The 27270-nt window shown below is 52.5% G+C and overlaps 2 protein-coding genes across 4 annotated transcripts in view; both read left to right on the top strand.

Moving 5' to 3' along the window:
• Nucleotides 1-309: 309 nt before the first annotated feature.
• On the top strand, nucleotides 310-19114 carry LOC137310887 (gametocyte-specific factor 1-like). Of its 3 annotated transcripts, none has more exons than XM_067978437.1 (6): nucleotides 310-387; nucleotides 1201-1309; nucleotides 5259-5385; nucleotides 9300-9380; nucleotides 9997-10066; nucleotides 18856-19114. In XM_067978437.1, exons 3-6 carry the CDS (start codon nucleotides 5331-5333, stop codon nucleotides 19028-19030), a joined length of 381 nt encoding a protein of 126 aa, XP_067834538.1. In that variant the 5' UTR covers nucleotides 310-387; nucleotides 1201-1309; nucleotides 5259-5330; the 3' UTR covers nucleotides 19031-19114. The 3 variants fall into 3 exon arrangements, with proteins under 3 accessions (XP_067834538.1, XP_067834540.1, XP_067834539.1); XM_067978439.1 differs by lacking the exon at nucleotides 310-387 and adding an exon at nucleotides 409-426; XM_067978438.1 differs by lacking the exon at nucleotides 310-387 and adding an exon at nucleotides 1080-1127.
• Nucleotides 19115-25935: 6821 nt separating this feature from the next.
• LOC137310890 (mucin-17-like) overlaps nucleotides 25936-27270 on the top strand; it is a 59327-nt gene continuing 57992 nt past the window's right edge. The window contains exons 1-2 of the mRNA XM_067978442.1: nucleotides 25936-26027; nucleotides 26142-26155. Of these exons, the coding sequence (XP_067834543.1) occupies nucleotides 25936-26027; nucleotides 26142-26155 (106 nt within the window). The remainder of the gene's footprint in view (nucleotides 26028-26141; nucleotides 26156-27270) is intronic.

The following is a 27270-nucleotide window of genomic DNA, read 5'->3' as shown; positions in this document are numbered from 1 at the left end:
GGGTGTTTGGGGGGGAGGGGGGAGGGGGAGGTGTTTGGGGGGAGGGGGAGGGGGTGGTGTTGGGGTGGGGATGGGGGTGGGGGAGGTGTTGGGGGGTGGGGTGGGGTGGGGGAGGTGTTTGGGGGGTGGGGGGGGGAGGGGGAGGTGTTTGGGGGGGAGGGGAGGGGGAGGTGTTGGGGGGGGGGGGAGGGGGGGGGGAGGTGTTTGGGGGGGAGGGGGAGGGGGAGGTGTTTGGGGGGGAGGGGGAGGGGGAGGTGTTTGGGGGGAGGGGGGAGGGGGAGGGGGGAGGGGGAGGTGTTTGGGGGGAGGGGCGGTTGGAGCTGCGCATGTGCGGAGTGGGCCTGAGGCGGGAGGAGCGGTGGTCGTTGGGGGAAGTCGGAGTAAAACGTGAGCGGAGCGGAAAAAGGAGGGAGTGAGATAGAAACAGTGAGAGGAGAGGATTAGGGAAGTGGAGGAGAGGGGAGAGGGAGGGGAGGAGGTTCAATCCCATTTTGCGGTGTTAAAACAGCCCCGTCCTCCGACTCTCGTGTGTTTTACAAGTTGAGACCTGGGCCCCCTTCAGTTCAAACAGACCTCCCGCCTTTTCCGTCAACCTCTCTCAGAGAGACATTGGGTTGTTCCACTGTGGAAAGCATCACCCCTCCATTGCTGAGGGACAGTTGGCTGTTCACTGTGGGAGACCTCACCCTCCCTCTCTCCATCGCCTGAGGAGGAGTGTGGACTGTTTTCTCCTCAGCTCCCAGTCCAGTATTTCCCCACACTCTCTGACCCACAGGTTGTTTCCTGCTCATTGAATTTACCAATCTGCAGCAGGAGACTGATCAGAAACAGGAACACTGACTTATTGTCCTCCACCCCATCTTGCAGACACTGAGACCACCCCATAACGTTCCCCCGTGCTGCCCAGACTCGAGATCAACGAATTCCACACAAGCTGAGGATCAAACCAGGGACCTTTTCAAAAACATTCAACCATTGGAACGGCTGCACTTGGTTTTAAATCAAGTCATAATTTCAAAATACCAATTCTTTGAATACCCAGCAGGGGAATGCTCGTCCATCAAAAGTAGGTTCGTTTCCCTCAAGAAATTCTGACTGGGCTGACAATTGGATGCAGTGATTGTACAGTGAGTGCCCTTGACTCAGGGTGAGCCCATAGAATCCTTTTCCTTGTTTCCACCAGGTAATTGTGTTTTGTAGTTTTCAGAATGAGTTACCTTGATCCGAAGATCTCCTGCAGTGTCCCTATGACAAGAATCATCACATTCGAGCTTGCAGATTTCCCTACCACCTGGTGAAATGCAGGAAGGTAAGATCGCAGGTTTACAACTTTCATTCTGGAATAGTCTACAACATACAACATCAACTTGCATTTATATAGTGCTTTTCATGTGGTCATATGTCCTAAGGCACTTCACAGGCATGTGATCAGACAAAAATTTGACAACCAGCCAAAGAAGCGGACATCAGGGCAGGCTTGATCAAAGAGGTAAGTTTTAGGGAGCGTCTTAAAGGAAGAGAGAAGCAGAGAAGCAGAGAGGTTTCGGGAGGGAATTCCAGAGCTTAGGGCCCAGGCAGCTGAAGGCACGGCCGCCAGTGGTGGAACGATTAAAATCAGGGGGTGCGCAAGAGGCCAGAATTGGAGGAGCGCAGAGATCTCGGAGGGTTGTGGGGCTGGAGGAGGGTTACGGAGATGGCGAGGGTCATGGAGGGATTCGAAAACAAGGATGAGAATTTAAAATCGAGGCGTTCCCGGAACGGGAGACAATGTAGGTCAGCGAGCACAGGGGTGATGGGTGAATGGGACTTGGTGCGAGACATAGTGCCCATTAACCTGATTCACAGAAATATGCCCCTCAGCTGCTATTAGGACTGGTTTCAAATGACCTTTGTCTCAGTGTATTAAAAATGTCTGATTTTAGATAATCTTTTAAGATTTCTATCAATTTTCTGGGTCTGAACTTCCATTAATCTTGTTTCTCCCATGAATCTTAGCCTTCTGTGCGCTCTTTGTGTTTTGAAACAACCCGTTATATTACTGGTGATTTTTGAAGGGATAGTCGGTAAGCATAGGATAAAGAACACAAAACAGAGAAAAGAGACATTACTTACATTGTTTTTTCAGAGAACCCTCCTGCACACTGCTGGAGTTAGCTGGCACTATGAGAGAGATTGTTTGAGCACTGTTGGACACGAGGGTATCTGGGAGTCATGGTTTCTGAGGCCAAGATGAGATCAGAATCATAGGAACAGGAGGAGGCCATTCAGCCCCTCGTGCCTGCTCCACCATTTGATAAGATCATGGCTGATCTGTGATCTAACTCCATATACCTGCCTTTGGCCCATATCCCTTAATACCTTTGATTGCCAAAAAGCTATCTATCTCACATTTAAATTTAGCAATTGAGCTAGTATCAATTGCCGTTTGCGGAAGAGAGTTCCAAACTTCTACCACCCTTTGTGTGTAGAAATGTTTTCTAATCTCGCTCCTGAAAGGTCTGGCTCTAATTTTTAGACTGTGCCCCCTACTCCTAGAATCCCCAACCAGCGGAAATAGTTTCTCTCCATCCACCCTATCTGTTCCCCTTAATATCTTATAAACTTCGATCAGATCACCCCTTAACCTTCGAAACTCCAGAGAATACAGCCCCAATTTGTGTAATCTCTCCTCGTAACTTAACCCTTGAAGTCCGGGTATCATTCTAGTAAACCTACGCTGCACTCCCTCCAAGGCCAATATGTTCTTCCGAAGGTGCGGTGCCCAGAACTGCTCACAGTACTCCAGGTGCGGTCTAACCAGGGTTTTGTATAGCTGCAGCATAACTTCTGCCCCCTTGTACTCCAGTCCTCTAGATATAAAGGCCAGCAATCCATTAGCCTTCTTGATTATTTTCTGCACCTGTTCATGACACTTCAATGATCTATGTACCTGAACCCCTAAGTCCCTTTGGACATCCACAGTTTTTAACTTTTTACCATTTAGAAAGTGCCCTGTTCTATCCTTTTTTGATCCAAAGTGGATGACCTCACATTTGTCTACATTGAATTCCATTTGCCACAGTTTTGCCCATTCACCTAATCTATCAATATCGCTTTGTAATTTTATGTTTTCATCTACTTACTAAAATAAAACTTGTCTTGATTTTCTACTTTCCATTGACTCCTTTAATTTTAAACTGTGTGCCCTAGTTGTCGAATCCTGTGCCTGCCCAGAACTTTCCTTGAACTGATTTCTCCATGCCTGTGAAAATCTTAACAACCTCTCCAAATTCCCCCTCATCTTCCTCTTCTCAAGGAACTAGAGTCCTGGGCTGGACAACCTTTCTTCACAGCTCAGCCCTCAGGAATCAGCCTCACAACCTCCTGAACTCCAGTAATTCCATAAGAAGGAAAGACTTGCATTTATATAGCGCCTTTCATGACCTCAGGATGTCCCAAAGTAACAGCCAATGAAGTACCTTTGAAGTGCAGTCACTGTTGTAAGAAACACGGCAGCCAATTTGCGCTCAGCAAGATCCCACAAACAGCATTGAGACAATGATCAGATCACCTATTTTTAGTGATGTTGGTTGAGGGATTGGCCAGGACACAGGGGAGAAACTCCCCTGCTCATCTTCAAATAGTGCTTTGGGACCTTTTATTTCCACCTGAGAGAGCAGATGGGACTCGGTTTAATGTCTTACCTGAAAGACAGCACCTCCAACAGTGCAGCGCTCCCTCGGCACTGCCCGTCCGGGGGCACGGCGCTCCCTCGGCACTGCCCGTCCGGGGACACGGCGCTCCCTCGGCACTGCCCGTCCGGGGGTACGGCGCTCCCTCGGCACTGCCCGTCCGGGGGCACGGCGCTCCCTCGGCACTGCCCGTCCGGGGGCACGGCGCTCCCTCGGCACTGCCCGTCCGGGGGCACGGCGCTCCCTCGGCACTGCCCGTCCGGGGGCACGGCGCTCCCTCGGCACTGCCCGTCCGGGGGCACGGCGCTCCCTCGGCACTGCCCGTCCGGGGGCACGGCGCTCCCTCGGCACTGCCCGTCCGGGGGCACGGCGCTCCCTCGGCACTGCCCGTCCGGGGGCACGGCGCTCCCTCGGCACTGCCCGTCCGGGGGCACGGCGCTCCCTCGGCACTGCCCGTCCGGGGGCACGGCGCTCCCTCGGCACTGCCCGTCCGGGGGCACGGCGCTCCCTCGGCACTGCCCGTCCGGGGGCACGGCGCTCCCTCGGCACTGCCCGTCCGGGGGGAATACTTGTGTCTGATGTCACTGAAAGGGGAGCCTGGGTTTAGCAGAAAGGGGGAATGGAACATGGCGGTTGACTGGTGGGTTCCTGATGTGTTTTAGTGGGAAGGGGAGGGATGGAGAAGAGTGGGGAGCGGAGGGTGGGGGTCTAACAGCACTGGGTGGGGGAGCGTTTGTCACTTTCGAAGAGCTCTCTGGAAACATTAATGTTGGGGTTTTGTGATTGGTTCTATATCCCTCTGTCTCTCTCATCGGTAATTAGAATGTTCACATTTTCAACAGTTGATAATCTGAGACTTTCTGTTTGATTTCAAAAATCAATTCATTTTTTTTTGAAAGACTGAAACTAGAATGAGAAAAGCCTCTCTCGCTGTCTCTGCTTAGCACACTTTCTGAAGTTTATAGAGCTTTTAGAACTCAAAATAACAACAAAAGCCACAACAGGTGTGTTATCAATACAATCCTTCATTTTATTCACACACACACAAACGAAATATGTCAATATTCTCAACGAATATACATTCCATTGAGAAATAAAAACTTTACGGGAAAAGTGATCCACCCGTGGCTAACTATAGAAGTTAAGGATTGTATTAGATTAAAAGAAGAGGTTTATAATGTTGCCAAGAAGAGTAATAAGCCTGGGGATTGGGAGAGTTTTAGAAACCAGCAAAGGAGGACCAAAAAATTGATGAAAAGGGAGAAAATAAAATATGAGAGTAAACTAGCAAGAAATATAAAAACAGATTGTAAGAGCTTCTACAAGTATGTAAAAAGTAAACATTGGTCCCTTAGAGGCTGAGACAGGAGAAATTATAATGGGGAATAAGGAAACGGCAGAGATGTTAAACAAATATTTTGTACCTGTCTTCAATCTTAAAAGTTGACAAAATAGCGACTCACCAAGTAAGGTTTGTGATCGGGAAGTGTGTGTAAATGCAAGATTTTGAATTATGTATATCGATAGATAAATGGTCCGAAATGAACATTTTGACCTGTTATTTCTGCTATGGCTTTTTACCTTCAGAATTTTCCTGATAAAGCTCGGAATTTGGAGTCCTGTCCTTTCAATGCAAGACACCGGATCCCGAAAGCGGAGATGAATCACCATATCACTAATTGTGTAGACAAGAAGGTTATTGAGGAAGATTTTGGTAAGAAAAGAGATGCTATTCTACATACTGTGCTGTCGGGACGTTTAAGTATGGGATCTTGTATGTGAAACTGCGGTACATTTTATAGGGCTAGGATATTAATAAATCTGGCACGATCGCGACACTAGAATCTGTGTATCTACAGATTAATTGCTATGTTAGGCTGCGTTTACACTACAACTGTAATGTTGCAAAATGGTTTCCACATTTCTTGGACGAAGCTCAACTTTCAGCCATAGCTCAACACTCCCCCTCATCGCCCCCTCAAATTCTCATTTGTGGAAGCTTTGTCTGACTGTCGGCAGCTTTTAAGGATTGAAAGGGGACGGGGAAGGGACAGCACCAGCACAGGGGCGATGATTTGATATCCCATGTTTTCACTTTGCTTCAACGCATAGAAACTTTGATTATGGCCTTTTTTTCCAGAAGGGCCAGCTGCCTGAAAGTAGCTTCCGTTGTCAGCACTGGTCACCCCCACTGCACCACACGGGGGGGGGTCAGTCTCTGCTTCACCTGATGCACTCTTATCTTGCTGACCTGGGTAACACTTTTGGAGTCCTCTGATTCAGAGGATGTAAGTGGTGGATGAGGGTGCTCTGCTCTTAGGCACTCGTATATCAACGTCTCCTGAGCCAAGGAAGTTATGATGAACCTTTATAAAACACTGGTTCGGCCACAACTGGAATATTGTGTCCAGTTCTGGGCACCGCACTTTAGGAAAGATGTGAAGGCCTTAGAGAGGGTGCAGAAGAGATTTACTGGAATTATTCCAGGGATGAGGGACTTTAGTTACGTGGATAGACTGGAGAAGCTGGGGTTGTTCTCCTTGGAACAGAGATGGTTGCGAGGAGATTTGATAGTATTCAAAATCATGAAGGGTTTAGACAGAGTAGATAGAGAGAAACTGTTCCCATTGGTGGAAGGGTCAAGAACCAGAGGACATAGATTTAAGGTGATTGGCACAAGAACCAAAGGTGACATGAGGAAAAACTTTCTTACACAGCGAGTGGTTAGGATCTGGAATGCACTGCCCGAGGGGGTGGTGGAGGCAGATTCAATCATGGCCTTCAAAAGGGAACTGGATAAGTACTTGAAAGGAAAAAATTTTGCAGGGCTACGGGGATAGGGCGGGGGAGTGGGACTAGTTGGATTGCTCTTGCATAGAGCCGGCACGGACTCGATGGGCTGAATGGCCACCTTCCGTGATGTAACCTTTCCATGATCAATGTAGTTGTTGTTATGTAGGCAGACATGGCAGCCATTTTATACACAGCAAGCAAGATAAATGAGCATTTAATCTTATTTTGGTGTTGGTTGAGGGAAAAATGTTGGTCACGATACCTGGAGAACCCCCTGCTCTTCAAATAGTACTTACTGTGGGATCTTCTGCGTCCACCTGAAACATCAACGGAGGCAGATGAGGTCTGGGTTTAATGTCCCCTCCATTAGATTTTTTTTTCAAAAAATATACTTTATTCATAAAATTTGCAGCAGTACATACAATACATTTGTCATATCACTTTCCAAATGTACACAATACAGATTATACAATTTGCAGGTTACGTTAAGTGCAGTACAATGAAAACATTGGACATCATTGCAGTTCATGACACTCTAGGGTGTCTCATTGCATCATACTCAACACGGATTATTGCTCACAGATTCATTTCTGGTCCATTTCAGATTCATTACAGGTACATTACAGCAACTTGAATTTTACATTCTGCCCGAGGGGGTTTTTCCCTGATTGCAGCCCCTCGGTTTACAATGGCGGGAAGGCTCTAAACGGTTGCCTTTCCCCACAGAGCCTTTGCGGCGGCCGCACCCAGCTTCAGTGTGTCCCTGAGCACGTGGTCCTGGACCTTGGAATGTGCCAGTCTGCAACACTCGGTCGAGGACAGCTCCTTGCACTGGAAGACCAGCAAGTTTCGGGCAGACCAAAGGGCGTCTTTCACCGAGTTGATGGTCTTCCAGCAGCAGCTGATGTCCGTCTCAGTGTGCGTCCCCGGGAACAGCCCGTAGAGGACAGAATCCTGTGTTACGGAACTGCTCGGGACGAACCTGGACAGATACCACTGCATCTCTCTCCAGACCTTCTTTGCAAAGGCACATTCCAGAAGGAGATGGGTGACGGTCTCGTCTCCACCGCAGCCTCCTCTGGGACAGCGCGCGGTGGCACTGAGAGTCCGGGAGTGCATGAAGGATCTGACGGGAAGGGCCTTTCTCACCACCAGCCAAGCTAGGTCTTGGTGCTTGTTTGAAAGCTCTGGCGATGAGGCGTTCTGCCAAATGACATTGATAGTCTGCTCGGGGAACCAACCGACAGGATCCACCATCTCCTTTTCCCGCAGGGTCTCGAGGACGTTACGTGCGGACCACTTGCTGATCGCCTTGTGGTCAAAGGTGTTTTTCTGCACAAACCTTTCCACGAAGGACAGGTGGGGCGGAACGGTCCAACTGGACGGAGTGTTCCGTGGCAGCGTGGCCAGGCCCATCCTTCTCAACACCGGGGACAGGTAGAACCTCAGCACGTAGTGACACTTTGTGTTTGCGTACTGAGGGTCTATGCACAGCTTGATGCAGCCGCACACAAAGGTGGCCATCAGGATGAGGGCCACGTTGGGCACGCCTTTCCCCCCTTTCTCTGGAGATTTGTACATCGTGACCCTGCGGACATGGTCCATTTTTGATCTCCAGACAAAGTGGAAGATGGCTCAGGTGACTGTCGCGGCGCAGGAGCGAGGTATGGGCCAGACCTGCGCCACGTACAGCAACACCGAGAGCACCTCGCACCTGATGACCAGGTTCTTGCCCACGATCGAGAGGGATCATCGATCCCACAGTCCCAGTTTCTGCTTAACCTTGGAGATACGCTCCTCCCAGTTTTTGGTGCACGCCCACTCCTCATGGAGTCTGACATGCTGCCTGCCAGGAGCATACCCCCGTACACTTCCAGCAGGTCTGGGCCTATCCAGTCCCACAGAGCCGAGTACAACTCCACCGGTAAGCCGTCGCTTCCGGGAGTCTTACTCTTCTCGAAGGATCGGACGGCCTTTGTCAGTTCGTCCAGAGTTAGCGGGTGATCCAGACTCTCCCGCTTGCTGTCGTCTAGAACCTCCGTGATAGACGACAAGAAGGACTGGGAGGCCGCGCTGTCTGTGCCCTCCATTAGATAATGCAGCTCCCGCAGTACTACACTGGAGTGTCAGTGTAGATTATGTGCTCGAGTCTGGAGCGGGCCTTATCCCACCAACCTTTTGACTCCTGCTCGAGATTAGGTGCAGGCCAATGCAATCTGCTGATTGTTCAAAGTGGTTTTGTGTGCTAAAGAAATTGGAATGATCTTGTATTTGAATTAAGCAGCATAAATCGCACAGGTCATTTGGCATTCTTCTTTTTAAACTTGGTGCATGAGATAACTTGAATGAAGTAAAGTTGAGTGTAGATGAAGCAGTCGGCGACAGATCTGTGGGCCAGGGCAGTGGCCCAAACGATGATTTTTGCGGAGGTGGCTCTTCCTGGGGAACAGTTCAATGAGCAAACCCAATCCTCTGATACTTCACTCAAGTTACAGGAGGCTATTTGACCGTGAAGGGCATTACAGCCAGTGAAATCCCGTGCTCAGCCAATGTCCACCATTTTCAGCAAGGGTCGCTGGTTAGTGATCGGGAGCAGGAACCCGGGCTGATCTCTCTCTCTCTCTCTCTCTCCCACACTCACACCGAAGCTATTTGTCAGTGTTCTGGCTGAGACCAGTTAACTCAGAACAGACTGGGACTCCTGAAGAGTCCCTGTGATACGACTGCCTGCCATTTACGTGTGACGTGACGATAGAACATCTCTTAAAGATTGTGGTGGGGTAATGGTCACACCTTTCACTTTGTATGTCCCAGTAACGGTCTGTCTTATTTCAGTCAGCAGTGCTCAGAGAAAACCCTGTGATATCCCTCAAAGCACTTGGCAGTGTCCTCCACCCGAGGAAGATTGGGAGAAAGGTCAGTGGCCAGTTTTAGTTCGATGTTTTGGCTTTTGTGTCAATTTCTTACTAATCCTCCCATCTACCCCCGACCCGAACTGGCTCCGAGCCCTTAACAGGCCCACCTGTAATATTGCTTTGTGTCAGTTGAATTCTGCCATTGACCGCTGCTTTCTGTCTATTCTGTGCTGTTTCCCTTGAGAAGGCGACTGAGGGAAAGCCTGTCTCCAGCTTCCTCTCTCCCTGGGTGATTGGCTTCCAACGGGTGGGGGAGAGGAGGAGGAGGAGGAGGAGAAGGAGGGGGACACATCTGACAATTACACAATTGAGGTGTCCGAATTTCACTGGGTGCAGCTGGATTGAGTGGGGGGCGGTGGGAGGAGGAGGAGACCCCACACATCACAGGACAGGAACTTCTCACTGAAAAACCACAAGAGTTTAAACCTCCCAAGATTCTGAGCTCCCCTCGCTGACTCTGTCCTCGCATCGTTCACTCTTGTACACGTGATTATGAATCTATTGCACTGCATAGTTACACGAGCACAAAATATTGATCTTCGAACTATTGCCACAGTTTGGATTCTCCTGCTAACCTTTTCACTCTTTCTTTTACCCTTATTACTGATATTCTGCAGATGAGGATGACTCTTCTGGGACTTTCATCTATGGCTACACCAATCTAAACAGAAATTGCATCAAAGCCAGGTAGCTCTCCATTTAAAATGTACAAAGGAATGATTTTGCTCAGGATTTACTGCTGCTGGAAGTGTGTGTCTGACCTGCTCCTGTGTTTGTCCTGTCATGACACTCCGCTCTTTGTGCAAGCTGTATTTTTACACACTCTACAGAGAAACTTGACAATGCGTCTGGGAGACAGACTGACTCTTCATCTTTTTAAAACAATTCACGTTGGCAGAACAGAAAAGGCTGAGTTTCCAGCATTCTGTATGTCACTGGGAGTCTGAGGAATTCTCTCAAATGACCAGGTCTCAGCTATCGTTGGAAGCAAATCGTGTTCGGGTTTCAGATAATTGGTGATGCAGTGGATTAAATGTGGGCCTTTGATTTAATCTTGGGCCAGGAGGATCCAACAGCAGTAACTCCGCCTGTAACTGTTCTCACTGTGTGTCGGACCAGGATTGGTTGATGGGACAGTGCAGTGGGAGCTGTACTCTGTATCTAACCCTGCACCTGCCCTGGGAGTGTTTGATGGGACAGTGTGGAGGGAGCTTTACTCTGTATCTAACCCTGTACCTGACCCTGGGAGTGTTTGATGGGACAGTGCAGAGGGAGCTTTACTCTGTATCTAACCCTGTACCTGACCCTGGGAGTGTTTGATGGGACAGTGTAGAGGGAGCTTTACTCTGTATCTAACCCTGGACCTGCCCTGGGAGTGTTTGATGGGACAGTGCAGTGGGAGCTGCACTCTGTATCTAACCCTGTACCTGACCCTGGGAGTGTTTGATGGGACAGTGAAGAGGGAGCTTTACTCTGTATCTAACCCTGTACCTGACCCTGGGAGTGTTTGATGGGACAGTGCAGAGGGAGCTTTACTCTATCTAACCCTGTACCTGACCCTGGGAGTGTTTGATGGGACAGTGTAGAGGGAGCTTTACTCTGTATCTAACCCTGCACCTGCCCTGGGAGTGTTTGATGGGACAGTGCAGTGGGAGCTGCACTCTGTATCTAACCCTGTACCTGACCCTGGGAGTGTTTGATGGGACAGTGTAGAGGGAGCTTTACTCTGTATCTAACCCTGTACCTGCCCTGGGAGTGTTTGATGGGACAGTGGAGAGGGAGCTTTACTCTGTATCTAACCCTGTACCTGCCCTGGGAGTGTTTGATGGGACAGTGTAGAGGGAGCTTTACTCTGAATCTAACCCTGCACCTGCCCTGGGAATGTTTGATGGGACAGTGTAGAGGGAGCTTTACTCTGTATCTAACCCTGTACCTGCCCTGGGAGTGTTTGATGTGACAGTGTAGAGGGAGCTTTACTCTGTATCTAACCCTGTACCTGCCCTGGGAGTGTTTGATGTGACAGTGCAGAGGGAGCTTTACTCTGTATCTAACCCTGTACCTGCCCTGGGAGTGTTTGATGGGACAGTGTAGAGGGAGCTTTACTCTGCATCTAATCCTGTACCTGCCCTGGGAGTGTTTGATGGGACAGTGTAGAGGGAGCTTTACTCTGTATCTAACCCTGTACCTGTCCTGGGAGTGTTTGATGGGACAGTGTAGAGGGAGCTTTACTCTGTATCTAACCCTGTACCTGCCCTGGGAGTGTTTGATGGGACAGTGCAGAGGGAGCTTTACTCTGTATCTAACCCTACACCTGTCCTGGGAGTGTTTGATGGGACAGTGTGGAGGGAGCTTTACTCTGTATCTAACCCTGTACCTGCCCTGGGAGTGTTTGATGGGACAGTGTAGAGGGAGCTTTACTCTGTATCTAACCCGTGCTGTACCTGCCCTGGGAGTGTTTGATGGGACAGTGTAGAGGGAGCTTTACTCTGTATCTAACCCTGTACCTGCCCTGGGAGTGTTTGATGGGACAGTGTAGAGGGAGCTTTACCCTGTATCTAATCCTGTACCTGACCCTGGGAGTGTTTGATGGGACAGTGTAGAGGGAGCTTTACTCTGTATCCAACCCTGTACCTGCCCTGGGAGTGTTTGATGGGACAGTGTAGAGGGAGCTTTACTCTGTATCTAACCCTGTACCTGCCCTGGGAGTGTTTGATGGGACAGTGTAGAGGGAGCTTTACTCTGAATCTAACCCTGCACCTGCCCTGGGAGTGTTTGATGGGACAGTGTAGAGGGAGCTTTACTCTGTATCTAACCCTGTACCTGCCCTGGGAGAGTTTGATGCGACAGTGTAGAGGGAGCTTTACTCTGTATCTAACCCTGTACCTGCCCTGGGAGTGTTTGATGTGACAGTGTAGAGGGAGCTTTACTCTGTATCTAACCCTGTACCTGCCCTGGGAGTGTTTGATGGGACAGTGTAGAGGGAGCTTTTCTCTGTATCTAACCCGTGCTGTACCTGCTCTGGGAGTGTTTGATGGGACAGTGTAGAGGGAGCTTTACTCTGCATCTAATCCTGTACCTGCCCTGGGAGTGTTTGATGGGACAGTGTAGAGGGAGCTTTACTCTGTATCTAACCCTGTACCTGTCCTGGGAGTGTTTGATGGGACAGTGTAGAGGGAGCTTTACTCTGTATCTAACCCTGTACCTGTCCTGGGAGTGTTTGATGGGACAGTGTAGAGGGAGCTTTACTCTGTATCAAACACTGTACCTGCCCTGGGAGTGTTTGATGGGACAGTGCAGAGGGAGCTTTACTCTGTATCTAACCCGTGCTGTACCTGCCCTGGGAGTGTTTGATGGGGCAGTGTAGAGGGAGCTTTACTCTGTATCTAACCCTGTACCTGCCCTGGGAGTGTTTGATGGGACAGTGTAGATGGAGCTTTACTCTGTATCTAACCCTGTACCTGCCCTGGGAGTGTTTGATGGGACAGTGTAGAGGGAGCTTTACTCTGCATCTAATCCTGTACCTGCCCTGGGAGTGTTTGATGGGACAGTGCAGAGGGAGCTTTACTCTGTATCTAACCCTGTACCTGCCCTGGGAGTGTTTGATGGGACAGTGTAGAGGGAGCTTTACTCTGTATCTAACCCTGTACCTGCCCTGGGAGTGTTTGATGGGACAGTGCAGAGGGAGCTTTACTCGGTATCTAACCCGTGCTGTACCTGCCCTGGGAGTGTTTGATGGGACAGTGTAGAGGGAGCTTTACTCTGCATCTAATCCTGTACCTGCCCTGGGAGTGTTTGATGGGATAGTGTAGAGGGAGCTTTACTCTGTATCTAACCCTGTCCCTGTCCTGGGAGTGTTTGATGGGACAGTGTAGAGGGAGCTTTACTCTGTATCTAACCCTGTACCTGTCCTGGGAGTGTTTGATGGGACAGTGTGGAGGGAGCTTTACTCTGTATCTAACCCTGTACCTGCCCTGGGAGTGTTTGATGGGACAGTGTAGAGGGAGCTTTACTCTGTATCGAACCCTGTACCTGCCCTGGGAGTGTTTGATGTGACAGTGTCGAGGGAGCTTTACTCTGTATCTAACCCTGTACCTGCCCTGGGAGTGTTTGATGGGACAGTGTAGAGGGAGCTTTACTCTGTATCTAACCCTGTACCTGACCCTGGGAGTGTTTGATGGGACAGTGCAGAGGGAGCTTTACTCTGTATCTCACCCTGTACCTGCCCTGGGAGTGTTTGATGGGACAGTGCAGAGGGAGCTTTACTCTGTATCTAACCCTGTACCTGCCCTGGGAGTGTTTGATGGGACAGTGTGGAGGGAGCTTTACTCTGTATCTAACCCTGTACCTGCCCTGGGAGAGTTTGATGCGACAGTGCAGAGGGAGCTTTCCTCTGTATCTAACCCTGTACCTGCCCTGGGAGTGTTTGATGTGACAGTGTAGAGGGAGCTTTGCTCTGTATCTCACCCTGTACCTGCCCTGGGAATGTTTGATGGGACAGTGTAGAGGGAGCTTTACTCTGTATCGAACCCGTGCTGTACCTGCCCTGGGAGTGTTTGATGGGACAGTGTAGAGGGAGCTTTACTCTGCATCTAATCCTGTACCTGCCTTGGGAGTGTTTGATGGGACAGTGTAGCGGGAGCTTTACTCTGTATCTAACCCTGTACCTGCCCTGGGAGTGTTTGGTGGGACAGTGCAGAGGGAGCTTTACTCTGTGTCTAACCCGTGCTGTACCTGCCCTGGGAGTGTTTGATGGGACAGTGTCGAGGGTGCTTTACTCTGTATCTAACCCTGTACCTGCCCTGGGAGTGTTTGATGGGACAGTGCAGAGGGAGCTTTACTCTGTGTCTAACCCGTGCTGTACCTGCCCTGGGAGTGTTTGATGGGACAGTGTAGAGGGAGCTTTACTCTGTATCTAACCCTGTACCTGTCCTGGGAGTGTTTGATGGGACAGTGTAGAGGGAGCTTTACTCTGTATCTAACGCTGTACCTGCCCTGGGAGTGTTTGATGGGACAGTGCAGAGGGAGCTTTACTCTGTATCTAACCCTGTACCTGCCCTGGGAGTGTTTGATGGGACAGTGCAGAGGGAGCTTTACTCTGTATCTAACCCGTGCTGTACCTGCCCTGGGAGTGTTTGATGGGACAGTGTAGAGGGAGCTTTACTCTGCATCTAATCCTGTACCTGCCCTGGGAGTGTTTGATGGGACAGTGTCGAGGGAGCTTTACTCTGTATCTAACCCTGTCCCTGTCCTGGGAGTGTTTGATGGGACAGTGTAGAGTGAGCTTTACTCTGTATCTAACCCTGTACCTGCCCTGGGAGTGTTTGATGGGACAGTGTCGAGGGAGCTTTAATCTGTATCTAACCCTGTACCTGCCCTGGGAGTGTTTGATGGGACAGTGCAGAGGGAGCTTTACTCTGTATCTAACCCTGTACCTGCCCTGGGAGTGTTTGATGGGACAGTGTAGAGGGAGCTTTACTCTGCATCTAACCCTGTCCCTGTCCTGGGAGTGTTTGATGGGACAGCGTGGAGGGAGCTTTACCCTGCATCTAATCCTGTACCTGACCCTGGGAGTGTTTGATGGGACAGTGTAGAGGGAGCTTTACTCTGTATCTAACCCTGTACCTGCCCTGGGAGTGTTTGATGGGACAGTGTAGAGGGAGCTTTACTCTGTATCGAACCCTGTACCTGCCCTGGGAGTGTTTGATGGGACAGTGTAGAGGGAGCTTTACTCTGTATCTAACCCTGTACCTGCCCTGGGAGTGTTTGATGGGACAGTGTGGAGGGAGCTTTACTCTGTATCTAACCCTGTACCTGCCCTGGGAGTGTTTGATGGGACAGTGTAGAGGGAGCTTTACTCTGAATCTAACCCTGCACCTGCCCTGGGAGTGTTTGATGGGACAGTGTAGAGGGAGCTTTACTCTGTATCTAACCCTGTACCTGTCCTGGGAGTGTTTGATGGGACAGTGTAGAGGGAGCTTTACTCTGTATCTAACACTGGACCTGCCCTGGGAGTGTTTGATGGGACAGTGTAGAGGGAGCTTTACTCTGTATCTAACCCTGTACCTGCCCTGGGAGTGTTTGATGGGACAGTGTCGAGGGAGCTTTACTCTGTATCTAACCCGTACTGGACCTGCCCTGGTAGTGTTCACGGGGACAGTGTCGAGGGAGCTTTACTCTGTATCTAACCCTGTACCTGTCCTGGGAGTGTTTGATGGGACTGTGTGGAGGGAGCTTTACTCTGTATCTAACCCTGTACCTGCCCTGGGAGTGTTTGATGGGACAGTGTGGAGGGAGCTTTACTCTGTATCTAACCCTGTACCTGCCCTGGGAGTGTTTGATGGGACAGTGCAGAGGGAGCTTTACTCTGTATCTAACCCTGTACCTGCCCTGGGAGTGTTTGATGGGACAGTGTAGAGGGACCTTTACTCTGTATCTAACACTGTACCTGCCCTGGGAGTGTTTGATGGGACAGTGTCGAGGGAGCTTTACTCTGTATCTAACCCGTACTGGACCTGCCCTGGTAGTGTTCACGGGGACAGTGTAGAGGGAGCTTTACTCTGTATCTAACCCTGTACCTGCCCTGGGAGTGTTTGATGGGACAGTGTCGAGGGAGCTTTACTCTGTATCTAACCCTGTACCTGTTCTGGGAGTGTTTGATGGGACAGCGTGGAGGGAGCTTTACCCTGTATCTAATCCTGTACCTGACCCTGGGAGTGTTTGATGGGACAGTGTAGAGGGAGCTTTACTCTGTATCTAACCCTGTACCTGCCCTGGGAGTGTTTGATGGGACAGTGTAGAGGGAGCTTTACTCTGTATCTAACCCTGTACCTGCCCTGGGAGTGTTTGATGGGACAGTGTAGAGGGAGCTTTACTCTGTATCTCACCCTGTACCTGCCCTGGGAGTGTTTGATGGGACAGTGTGGAGGGAGCTTTACTCTGTATCTAACCCTGTACCTGCCCTGGGAGTGTTTGATGGGACAGTGTAGAGGGAGCTTTACTCTGTATCTAACCCTGTACCTGTCCTGGGAGTGTTTGATGGGACAGTGTGGAGGGAGCTTTACTCTGTATCTAACCCGTGCTGCACCTGCCCTGGGAGTGTTTGATGGGACAGTGTAGAGGGAGCTTTACTCTGTATCTAACCCTGTACCTGTCCTGGGAGTGTTTGATGGGACAGTGTAGAGGGAGCTTTACTCTGTATCTAACGCTGTACCTGCCCTGGGAGTGTTTGATGGGACAGTGTAGAGGGAGCTTTACTCTGCATCTAACCCTGTACCTGCCCTGGGAGTGTTTGATGTGACAGTGCAGAGGGAGCTTTACTCTGTATCTAACCCTGTACCTGCCCTGGGAGTGTTTGATGGGACAGTGTAGAGGGAGCTTTACTCTGTATCTAACCCGTGCTGTACCTGCCCTGGGAGTGTTTGATGGGACAGTGTGGAGGGAGCTTTACTCTGTATCTAACCCTGTACCTGTCCTGGGAGTGTTTGATGGGACAGTGCAGAGGGAGCTTTACTCTGTATCTAACCCTGTACCTGCCCTGGGAGTGTTTGATGGGACAGTGTAGAGGGAGCTTTACTCTGTATCTAACACTGGACCTGCCCTGGGAGTGTTTGATGGGACAGTGTAGAGGGAACTTTACTCTGTATCTAACCCTGTACCTGCCCTGGGAGTGTTTGATGGGACAGTGTCGAGGGAGCTTTACTCTGTATCTAACCCGTACTGGACCTGCCCTGGTAGTGTTCACGGGGACAGTGTCGAGGGAGCTTTACTCTGTATCTAACCCTGTACCTGTCCTGGGAGTGTTTGATGGGACAGTGTGGAGGGAGCTTTACTCTGTATCTAACCCTGTACCTGCCCTGGGAGTGTTTGATGGGACAGTGTGGAGGGAGCTTTACTCTGTATCTAACCCTGTACCTGCCCTGGGAGTGTTTGATGGGACAGTGCAGAGGGAGCTTTACTCTGTATCTAACCCTGTACCTGCCCTGGGAGTGTTTGATGGGACAGTGTAGAGGGAGCTTTACTCTGTATCTAACACTGGACCTGCCCTGGGAGTGTTTGATGGGACAGTGTAGAGGGAGCTTTACTCCGTATCTAACCCTGTACCTGCCCTGGGAGTGTTTGATGGGACAGTGTCGAGGGAGCTTTACTCTGTATCTAACCCGTACTGGACCTGCCCTGGTAGTGTTCACGGGGACAGTGTCGAGGGAGCTTTACTCTGTATCTAACCCTGTACCTGCCCTGGGAGTGTTTGATGGGACAGTGTCGAGGGAGCTTTACTCTGTATCTAACCCGTGCTGCACCTGCCCTGGGAGTGTTTGATGGGACAGTGTAGAGGGAGCTTTACTCTGTATCTAACCCTGTACCTGCCCTGGGAGTGTTTGATGGGACAGTGTAGAGGGAGCTTTACTCTGTATCTAACCCTGTACCTGCCCTGGGAGTGTTTGATGGGACAGTGTGGAGGGAGCTTTACTCTGTATCTAACCCTGTACCTGTCCTGGGAGTGTTTGATGGGACAGTGTGGAGGGAGCTTTACTCTGTATCTAACCCTGTACCTGCCCTGGGAGTGTTTGATGGGACAGTGTGGAGGGAGCTTTACTCTGTATCTAACCCTGTACCTGCCCTGGGAGTGTTTGATGGGACAGTGTAGAGGGAGCTTTACTCTGTATCTAATCCGTGCTGTACCTGCCCTGGGAGTGTTTGATGGGACAGTGTAGAGGGAGCTTTACTCTGTATCTAACCCTGTACCTGCCCTGGGAGTGTTTGATGGGACAGTGTGGAGGGAGCTTTACTCTTTATCTAACCCTGTCCCTGTCCTGGGAGTGTTTGATGGGACAGTGTGGAGGGAGCTTTACTCTGTATCTAACCCTGTACCTGCCCTGGGAGTGTTTGATGGGACAGTGTAGAGGGAGCTTTACTCTGTATCTAACCCTGTCCCTGCCCTGGGAGTGTTTGATGGGACAGTGTAGAGGGAGCTTTACTCTGTATCTGACACTGGACCTGCCCTGGGAGTGTTTGATGGGACAGTGCAGAGGGAGCTTTACTCTGTATCTAACCCGTGATGTACCTGCCCTGGGAGTGTTTGATGGGACAGTGTAGAGGGAGCTTTACTCTGTATCTAACCCTGTACCTGCCCTGGGAGTGTTTGATGGGACAGTGCAGAGGGAGCTTTACTCTGTATCTAACCCTGTACCTGACCCTGGGAGTGTTTGATGGGACAGTGCAGAGGGAGCTTTACTCTGTATCTAAGCCTGTTCCTGCCCTGGGAGTGTTTGATGGTAATGACGGATGCCTGAAATGGGAGCTTGTTCTCATTGCCAACACTAACTCCCCCCTCTTGGGATGTGCAAAATTCAGCAAAGGTTTTTTTTCGAAGTTGAGAGAGTTTGAATTCAGACATTGTTTGTCTGAAGTCAAAATAAGGGCCGGGCTGTGCCTTTGTTACAGAAGTGTCAGGAATTTGATTGTTCCTCCTTGTCTAGTTCTATTTCAGCATATGAAAACAACAACAATATCACAGCTGGTATAAGAGCTCCCAAGTCTTTTCCGGAGCAGCTGTCCTCCTCGAGTGTGCGTGTGGGATCAATTCCATTTGTTCGGCCTTGGAGAATTGGTAAGGGGGAGAGGACAGTCGGGACGACAGAGGACAGCCGCTAGAAATGATGTGTTTAAAAAAGACTTGCATGTTAGCAGCAGGGACAATGTAGTGTCAAGAGAATAAAGCTGCTTTCTTTTCCACCGCCTGTGTGTGAATTGGTTTGTTATTGATCAGTCTGTTCACAAGCCAGGGAACTTACATGTGTAAACCACTCAGGAAACATGCAGTGTCCCCCACTGGATCTAAAGCTGGGCTTTGATCGGGAGGGGCAGCAGTCAGACAGATTACTTTAAAGGGTTAAAACATTTCACGGAAGAGTCTCTGTGCGTGTCGTAAATCACATTTTCCTGATCTCCATCCCTAAAAGCAGTCGGAGAGAAAGATTTCATCACTGTACACCGAGTGCAATTCATTCTTTGTCAATCACTGTGAGATGTTTCATTTGTTTGATAAGACACTTGATATAAATGCTATTATTACTACTTCAAATAGAACCTGTTGCATTGTTCTCGGTAAGTCCTTCGTCTCTTTCTCTCACGCACTCTATCTTTCCTGCCTCTGATCTGTAAATCCATTGTGGTGCTGTCTCACTGTGCTCGCTTCCATATCTGATTGGTCTTTCTCTCTGTGTTTCTTTGTCCTGATCCGACTTCTGTCTGATGGTGTATGTCTGTGTGATATATCCCCAGGGACACCTCTGTCTCTCCAATGCCTGCCACTCAATCTCTACCCCTGTTTCTCCTTGGTGTGTGACATCTCTCTCACCCTCCCCCCCCCTCCTCCCCCCAAACTGGCTCCGATCTCTTTATTGGTGAAGGGGCGGACAGCCCAAAAAGAATCTGGAATTGCGAGAGTGTCATCACAGGGAAGGTGGAGGCTACGACATGAAAGGATGAAGGAAGAGTGAGGGTGGGGGCTGGGCAGAGACTGGCCTGTGACCTGAGGTAGCGCGGGTGGCAGGGCAGAGACTGGCCTGTGACCTGAGGTAGCGCGGGTGGCAGGGCAGAGACTGGCCTGTGACCTGAGGTAGCGCGGGTGGCAGGGCAGAGACTGGCCTGTGACCTGAGATAGCGCGGGTGGGGGCTGGGCAGAGACTGGCCTGTGACCTGAGGTAGCGCGGGTGGCAGGGCAGAGACTGGCCTGTGACCTGAGGTAGCGCGGGTGGCAGGGCAGAGACTGGCCTGTGACCTGAGGTAGCGCGGGTGGCAGGGCAGAGACTGGCCTGTGACCTGAGGTAGCGCGGGTGGCAGGGCAGAGACTGGCCTGTGACCTGAGGTAGCGCGGGTGGCAGGGCAGAGACTGGCCTGTGACCTGAGGTAGCGCGGGTGGCAGGGCAGAGACTGACCTGTGACCTTAGGTAGCGCGGGTGGCAGGGCAGAGACTGGCCTGTGACCTGAGGTAGCGCGGGTGGCAGGGCAGAGACTGGCCTGTGACCTGAGGTAGCGCGGGTGGCAGGGCAGAGACTGGCCTGTGACCTGAGGTAGCGCGGGTGGCAGGGCAGAGACTGGCCTGTGACCTGAGGTAGCGCGGGTGGCAGGGCAGAGACTGGCCTGTGACCTGAGGTAGCGCGGGTGGCAGGGCAGAGACTGGCCTGTGACCTGAGGTAGCACGGGTGGGGGCTGGGCAGAGACTGGCCTGTGACCTGAGGTAGCGCGGGTGGCAGGGCAGAGACTGGCCTGTGACCTGAGGTAGCGCGGGTGGCAGGGCAGAGACTGGCCTGTGACCTGAGGTAGCGCGGGTGGCAGGGCAGAGACTGGCCTGTGACCTGAGGTAGCACGGGTGGGGGCTGGGCAGAGACTGGCCTGTGACCTGAGGTAGCGCGGGTGGCAGGGCAGAGACTGGCCTGTGACCTGAGGTAGCACGGGTGGGGGCTGGGCAGAGACTGGCCTGTGACCTGAGGTAGCGCGGGTGGCAGGGCAGAGACTGGCCTGTGACCTGAGGTAGCACGGGTGGGGGCTGGGCAGAGACTGGCCTGTGACCTGAGGTAGCGCGGGTGGCAGGGCAGAGACTGACCTGTGACCTTAGGTAGCGCGGGTGGCAGGGCAGAGACTGGCCTGTGACCTGAGGTAGCACGGGTGGGGGCTGGGCAGAGACTGGCCTGTGACCTGAGGTAGCGCGGGTGGCAGGGCAGAGACTGACCTGTGACCTGAGGTAGCGCGGGTGGCAGGGCAGAGACTGGCCTGTGACCTGAGGTAGCGCGGGTGGCAGGGCAGAGACTGGCCTGTGACCTGAGGTAGCACGGGTGGGGGCTGGGCAGAGACTGGCCTGTGACCTGAGGTAGCGCGGGTGGCAGGGCAGAGACTGGCCTGTGACCTGAGGTAGCACGGGTGGGGGCTGGGCAGAGACTGGCCTGTGACCTGAGGTAGCGCGGGTGGCAGGGCAGAGACTGGCCTGTGACCTGAGGTAGCGCGGGTGGCAGGGCAGAGACTGGCCTGTGACCTGAGGTAGCGCGGGTGGCAGGGCAGAGACTGACCTGTGACCTGAGGTAGCGCAGGTGGCAGGGCAGAGACTGGCCTGTGACCTGAGGTAGCGCGGGTGGCAGGGCAGAGACTGGCCTGTGACCTGAGGTAGCGCGGGTGGCAGGGCAGAGACTGACCTGTGACCTGAGGTAGCGCGGGTGGCAGGGCAGAGACTGGCCTGTGACCTGAGGTAGCGCGGGTGGCAGGGCAGAGACTGGCCTGTGACCTGAGGTAGCGCGGGTGGCAGGGCAGAGACTGGCCTGTGACCTGAGGTAGCGCGGGTGGCAGGGCAGAGACTGACCTGTGACCTTAGGTAGCGCGGGTGGCAGGGCAGAGACTGGCCTGTGACCTTAGGTAGCGCGGGTGGCAGGGCAGAGACTGGCCTGTGACCTGAGGTAGCGCGGGTGGCAGGGCAGAGACTGACCTGTGACCTGAGGTAGCGCGGGTGGCAGGGCAGAGACTGGCCTGTGACCTGAGGTAGCGCGGGTGGCAGGGCAGAGACTGACCTGTGACCTTAGGTAGCGCGGGTGGCAGGGCAGAGACTGGCCTGTGACCTGAGGTAGCGCGGGTGGCAGGGCAGAGACTGGCCTGTGACCTGAGGTAGCGCGGGTGGCAGGGCAGAGACTGACCTGTGACCTTAGGTAGCGCGGGTGGCAGGGCAGAGACTGGCCTGTGACCTGAGGTAGCGCGGGTGGCAGGGCAGAGACTGGCCTGTGACCTGAGGTAGCGCGGGTGGCAGGGCAGAGACTGGCCTGTGACCTGAGGTAGCGCGGGTGGCAGGGCAGAGACTGGCCTGTGACCTGAGGTAGCACGGGTGGGGGCTGGGCAGAGACTGGCCTGTGACCTGAGGTAGCGCGGGTGGCAGGGCAGAGACTGGCCTGTGACCTGAGGTAGCGCGGGTGGCAGGGCAGAGACTGGCCTGTGACCTGAGGTAGCGCGGGTGGCAGGGCAGAGACTGGCCTGTGACCTGAGGTAGCGCGGGTGGCAGGGCAGAGACTGGCCTGTGACCTGAGGTAGCGCGGGTGGCAGGGCAGAGACTGGCCTGTGACCTGAGGTAGCGCGGGTGGCAGGGCAGAGACTGGCCTGTGACCTGAGGTAGCGCGGGTGGCAGGGCAGAGACTGGCCTGTGACCTTAGGTAGCGCGGGTGGCAGGGCAGAGACTGGCCTGTGACCTGAGGTAGCGCGGGTGGCAGGGCAGAGACTGGCCTGTGACCTGAGGTAGCGCGGGTGGCAGGGCAGAGACTGGCCTGTGACCTGAGGTAGCGCGGGTGGCAGGGCAGAGACTGACCTGTGACCTGAGGTAGCGCGGGTGGCAGGGCAGAGACTGGCCTGTGACCTGAGGTAGCGCGGGTGGCAGGGCAGAGACTGGCCTGTGACCTGAGGTAGCGCGGGTGGCAGGGCAGAGACTGGCCTGTGACCTGAGGTAGCGCGGGTGGCAGGGCAGAGACTGGCCTGTGACCTGAGGTAGCGCGGGTGGCAGGGCAGAGACTGGCCTGTGACCTGAGGTAGCGCGGGTGGCAGGGCAGAGACTGGCCTGTGACCTGAGGTAGCGCGGGTGGCAGGGCAGAGACTGACCTGTGACCTGAGGTAGCGCGGGTGGCAGGGCAGAGACTGACCTGTGACCTGAGGTAGCGCGGGTGGCAGGGCAGAGACTGGCCTGTGACCTGAGGTAGCGCGGGTGGCAGGGCAGAGACTGGCCTGTGACCTGAGGTAGCGCGGGTGGCAGGGCAGAGACTGGCCTGTGACCTGAGGTAGCGCGGGTGGCAGGGCAGAGACTGGCCTGTGACCTGAGGTAGCGCGGGTGGCAGGGCAGAGACTGACCTGTGACCTGAGGTAGCGCGGGTGGCAGGGCAGAGACTGGCCTGTGACCTGAGGTAGCGCGGGTGGCAGGGCAGAGACTGGCCTGTGACCTGAGGTAGCGCGGGTGGCAGGGCAGAGACTGGCCTGTGACCTGAGGTAGCGCGGGTGGCAGGGCAGAGACTGGCCTGTGACCTGAGGTAGCGCGGGTGGCAGGGCAGAGACTGACCTGTGACCTGAGGTAGCGCGGGTGGCTGGGCAGAGACTGGCCTGTGACCTGAGGTAGCGCGGGTGGCAGGGCAGAGACTGACCTGTGACCTGAGGTAGCGCGGGTGGCAGGGCAGAGACTGGCCTGTGACCTGAGGTAGCGCGGGTGGCAGGGCAGAGACTGACCTGTGACCTGAGGTAGCGCGGGTGGCAGGGCAGAGACTGGCCTGTGACCTGAGGTAGCGCGGGTGGCAGGGCAGAGACTGGCCTGTGACCTGAGGTAGCGCGGGTGGCAGGGCAGAGACTGGCCTGTGACCTTAGGTAGCGCGGGTGGCAGGGCAGAGACTGGCCTGTGACCTGAGGTAGCGCGGGTGGCAGGGCAGAGACTGACCTGTGACCTGAGGTAGCGCGGGTGGCAGGGCAGAGACTGGCCTGTGACCTGAGGTAGCGCGGGTGGCAGGGCAGAGACTGACCTGTGACCTGAGGTAGCACGGGTGGCAGGGCAGAGACTGACCTGTGACCTGAGGTAGCGCGGGTGGCAGGGCAGAGACTGGCCTGTGACCTGAGGTAGCGCGGGTGGCAGGGCAGAGACTGGCCTGTGACCTGAGGTAGCGCGGGTGGCAGGGCAGAGACTGGCCTGTGACCTGAGGTAGCGCGGGTGGCAGGGCAGAGACTGGCCTGTGACCTGAGGTAGCGCGGGTGGCAGGGCAGAGACTGACCTGTGACCTGAGGTAGCGCGGGTGGCAGGGCAGAGACTGACCTGTGACCTGAGGTAGCGCGGGTGGCAGGGCAGAGACTGGCCTGTGACCTTAGGTAGCGCGGGTGGCAGGGCAGAGACTGGCCTGAGGTGCAGCAGAAATGGCAGGATGCGTTCGGCTGCAAAGGGGTTAAAAAAAATGGTGGAGGGAGGGGGAGAGAGAGAGACGAGTGACAGTGTGGTGACTGACTGTCCATAAACAGACGAAAAGGTGATGGAACGGTGGTGAAGATAGGGGAGATAGAGAAGAAGCGGAGAGTTGTGCAGCCGAGCGGAGGGAACATTAGAACAGGAGGAGGCCATTCAGCCCCTCGAGCCTGTTCCACCATTCAATTAGATCATGGCTGATCTGTATCCTAACTCCATCTACCTGCCTTTGCTCCATTTCCCCTGATACCCTCACCCAACAAAAATCGATCAATCTCAGTTTTGACATTTTCAATTGACCCCCCAGCCTCAACAGCTTTTTGGGGGAGAGTTCCAGATTCCCACTCCCCTTTGTGTGAGGAAGTGCTTCCCGACATCACCCCTGAACGGCCTGGCTCTAATTTTAATGTTCTGCCCCCTTGTTCTGGACTCCCCCCACCAGAGGAAATAGTTTCTCTCTCTCGACCCTATCAAATCCTTTAATCATCTTAAACACCTCGATTAGATCACGCCTTAATCTTCTATAATCAGGCAGTACAAGCCGAGTCTGTGCAACCTGTCCTCGTAATTTAACCCTTTCAGGGAGAGACGGCGGGTGTAAAATGCTTTGGGGAATGGGACTGGAATCATGGGGATTAATGAAATGTGACGCACACTTATAATTGCTTCCTGAATGGTTAGGGTTTTGGGAGCACAAATGATGTGTATATATTTATTATACTTTTAAATTGTTGGAGGCAGTTGGAGCAGGTTCTGGATTTGTCGTGAATCAAGTATGTGGGGAGTTTGGGAACGTGTTAGTTTTATTGTGGAAGTGTTACATTTGCTGGACCTGACTCGGGGAATCAGGCATGAAGTTTGTCCGAATCCAAACTGCCCAAGGTTTTGTTTTTCATCTGGTCAAATCTGAGAGGAGGATTTCTCAAGAAGTGGAAGATGATTCCTCCTCTTCCCCCCCCCCCCCCCCCCGCCCACTGCCAAATCGTCTGGGGATTAAAGCAGAAAACTCTAGACTAGAGTGTAATAGAAGTCAGTGAAAACACTGCCATCCACCTGGAGTGTCCCCCAGTCTACAGTGGGGGCTATGGCCTGCCGACACTCTGGATATAATGAAAACTCTTCCTTTCCCCCACCCCAAAAATAGGATAAATGAACACCTGTACGGTGGTTCTATCTTCACCCTCATTGGCTGTTTACAGTATAATAGTTGCTCAAACACCTTGGAGCGTTTCATACAATGAATGTCTTTTGGAGTGTGGTGACTGTTGTTATGTAGGCACATGTAGCCCAAATTGCAGAGTTTCGTTTGCAGTCGTAGCATTCGAATTTCACAAGTTCAAGAGCAGCACAAGCAGCATCGGGAAGGATTCCTCAGGGAGTTAACAGCACGGAAGGATGAGTGAGTTCAAATTGCCTGCGCTTTCCTGGTGCTGTGTCTGCCCACTCCCATCCAGGCACTGAGTGAGATCAAACCGTTAGCAAGTCTGTGCCGTGAGCAGTTCATGTGAGTGAAAATCGAGTTGCAGGAGCAGGGTCCACCTACCTGTCAGAACTGGAGTGACGCCTTGGTCCCGATACACCAAACCTCTAGTCAGCCATGGCTTCCATGCAGCCTGAGAGCTTCCAACACCACACCGTACTGGACAGGTTCCAGTCTGAATTAAAACCAGAAAATGCTGGACACAGCAGGTCAGTCAGTATCTGGAGAGGAGAGACAAGTTCCGTTCTGATGACCTGTAATGTTGGTTCATCTGGTCTCTCCACGGACTGACCTGCTGAGCATTTTCTGTTTTTTGTTTCCAGCCTGGATTACTTTGGTACCGTGAGGTCCTATTATTTTATAATCAATTGTATTTACAGTTATTTTTAAGTGTGTGTGTGTGCAAATGATTGTGATAACATCACAGTTCTAATCAGAAGGTAAGTGCACTTTTAAGATGTGGAGATGCCAGTGATGGACTGGGGTGGACAAATGTAAGGAGTCTTACAACACCAGGTTATAGTCCAACAGCTTTATTTGAAAATCACAAGCTTTCGGAGGCTTCCTCCTTCGTCAGGTGAATGTAGGATTCCGTAAAGGTACAGCATATATAGTCAGAGAACAATGCCTGGTGATTACAGATAATCTTTCCAACTGCCCGTTATCAAAGGAGTTGAATAGTGTTCAGACAGAGAAACATTACATACAAGACTACTGAATACACAAACGGTCACAACACAAAGACAGAGAGAGAGAGAGAGACACACACCCAAAAGGCAGAGAAAGAGAATGACCAGTTGTATTAAAAACAGATCACTTTTTTTTCCTGCTGGTGGGGTTACATGTAGTGTGACATGAACCCAAGATCCCGGTTGAGGCCGTCCTCATGGGTGCGGAACTTGGCTATCAATTTCTGCTCGACGATTTTGCGTTGTCGTGTGTCTCGAAGGCCGCCTTGGAGAACGCTTACCCGAAGATCGGAGGCTGAATGTCCTTGACTGTAATCACCAGGCATTGTTCTCTGACTATATATGCTGTACCTTTACGGAATCCCACACTCACCTGACGAAGGAGGAAGCCTCCGAAAGCTTGTGATTTCAAATAAAACTGTTGGACTATAACCTGGTGTTGTAAGACTCCTTGCACTTTTAAGAGAATGTGCAGTATATTCGTTGATCCCCTGTGGCATTGATCATGGGCACTGGGTAGAAGTGGAGCTGGCTAATTCTGGACAGGGGGTGGGCAGGTCGGGTGGGGAAGAACTCGGAATAAAATGAGGAATGAGCTCGGCTGGGAGTAAAAAAGCAACTGATGGAATTACTTGTAAAGGACGTCAGATACCCAGCGGGCAGGCTTTGGGCTGTCTGAAAGGAATCTACACACTGGTTTGGGTAATGGCTGTGTGTGGGTTACTGTATCTACCCGTTTACATCTCCCTGAATCAATGTGGTT

The sequence above is a fragment of the Heptranchias perlo genome, unplaced genomic scaffold, assembly GCF_035084215.1.
Source record: "Heptranchias perlo isolate sHepPer1 unplaced genomic scaffold, sHepPer1.hap1 HAP1_SCAFFOLD_288, whole genome shotgun sequence".
Lineage (NCBI taxonomy): Eukaryota > Metazoa > Chordata > Chondrichthyes > Hexanchiformes > Hexanchidae > Heptranchias > Heptranchias perlo.
This window is presented reverse-complemented; position numbering and strand designations above follow the sequence as displayed.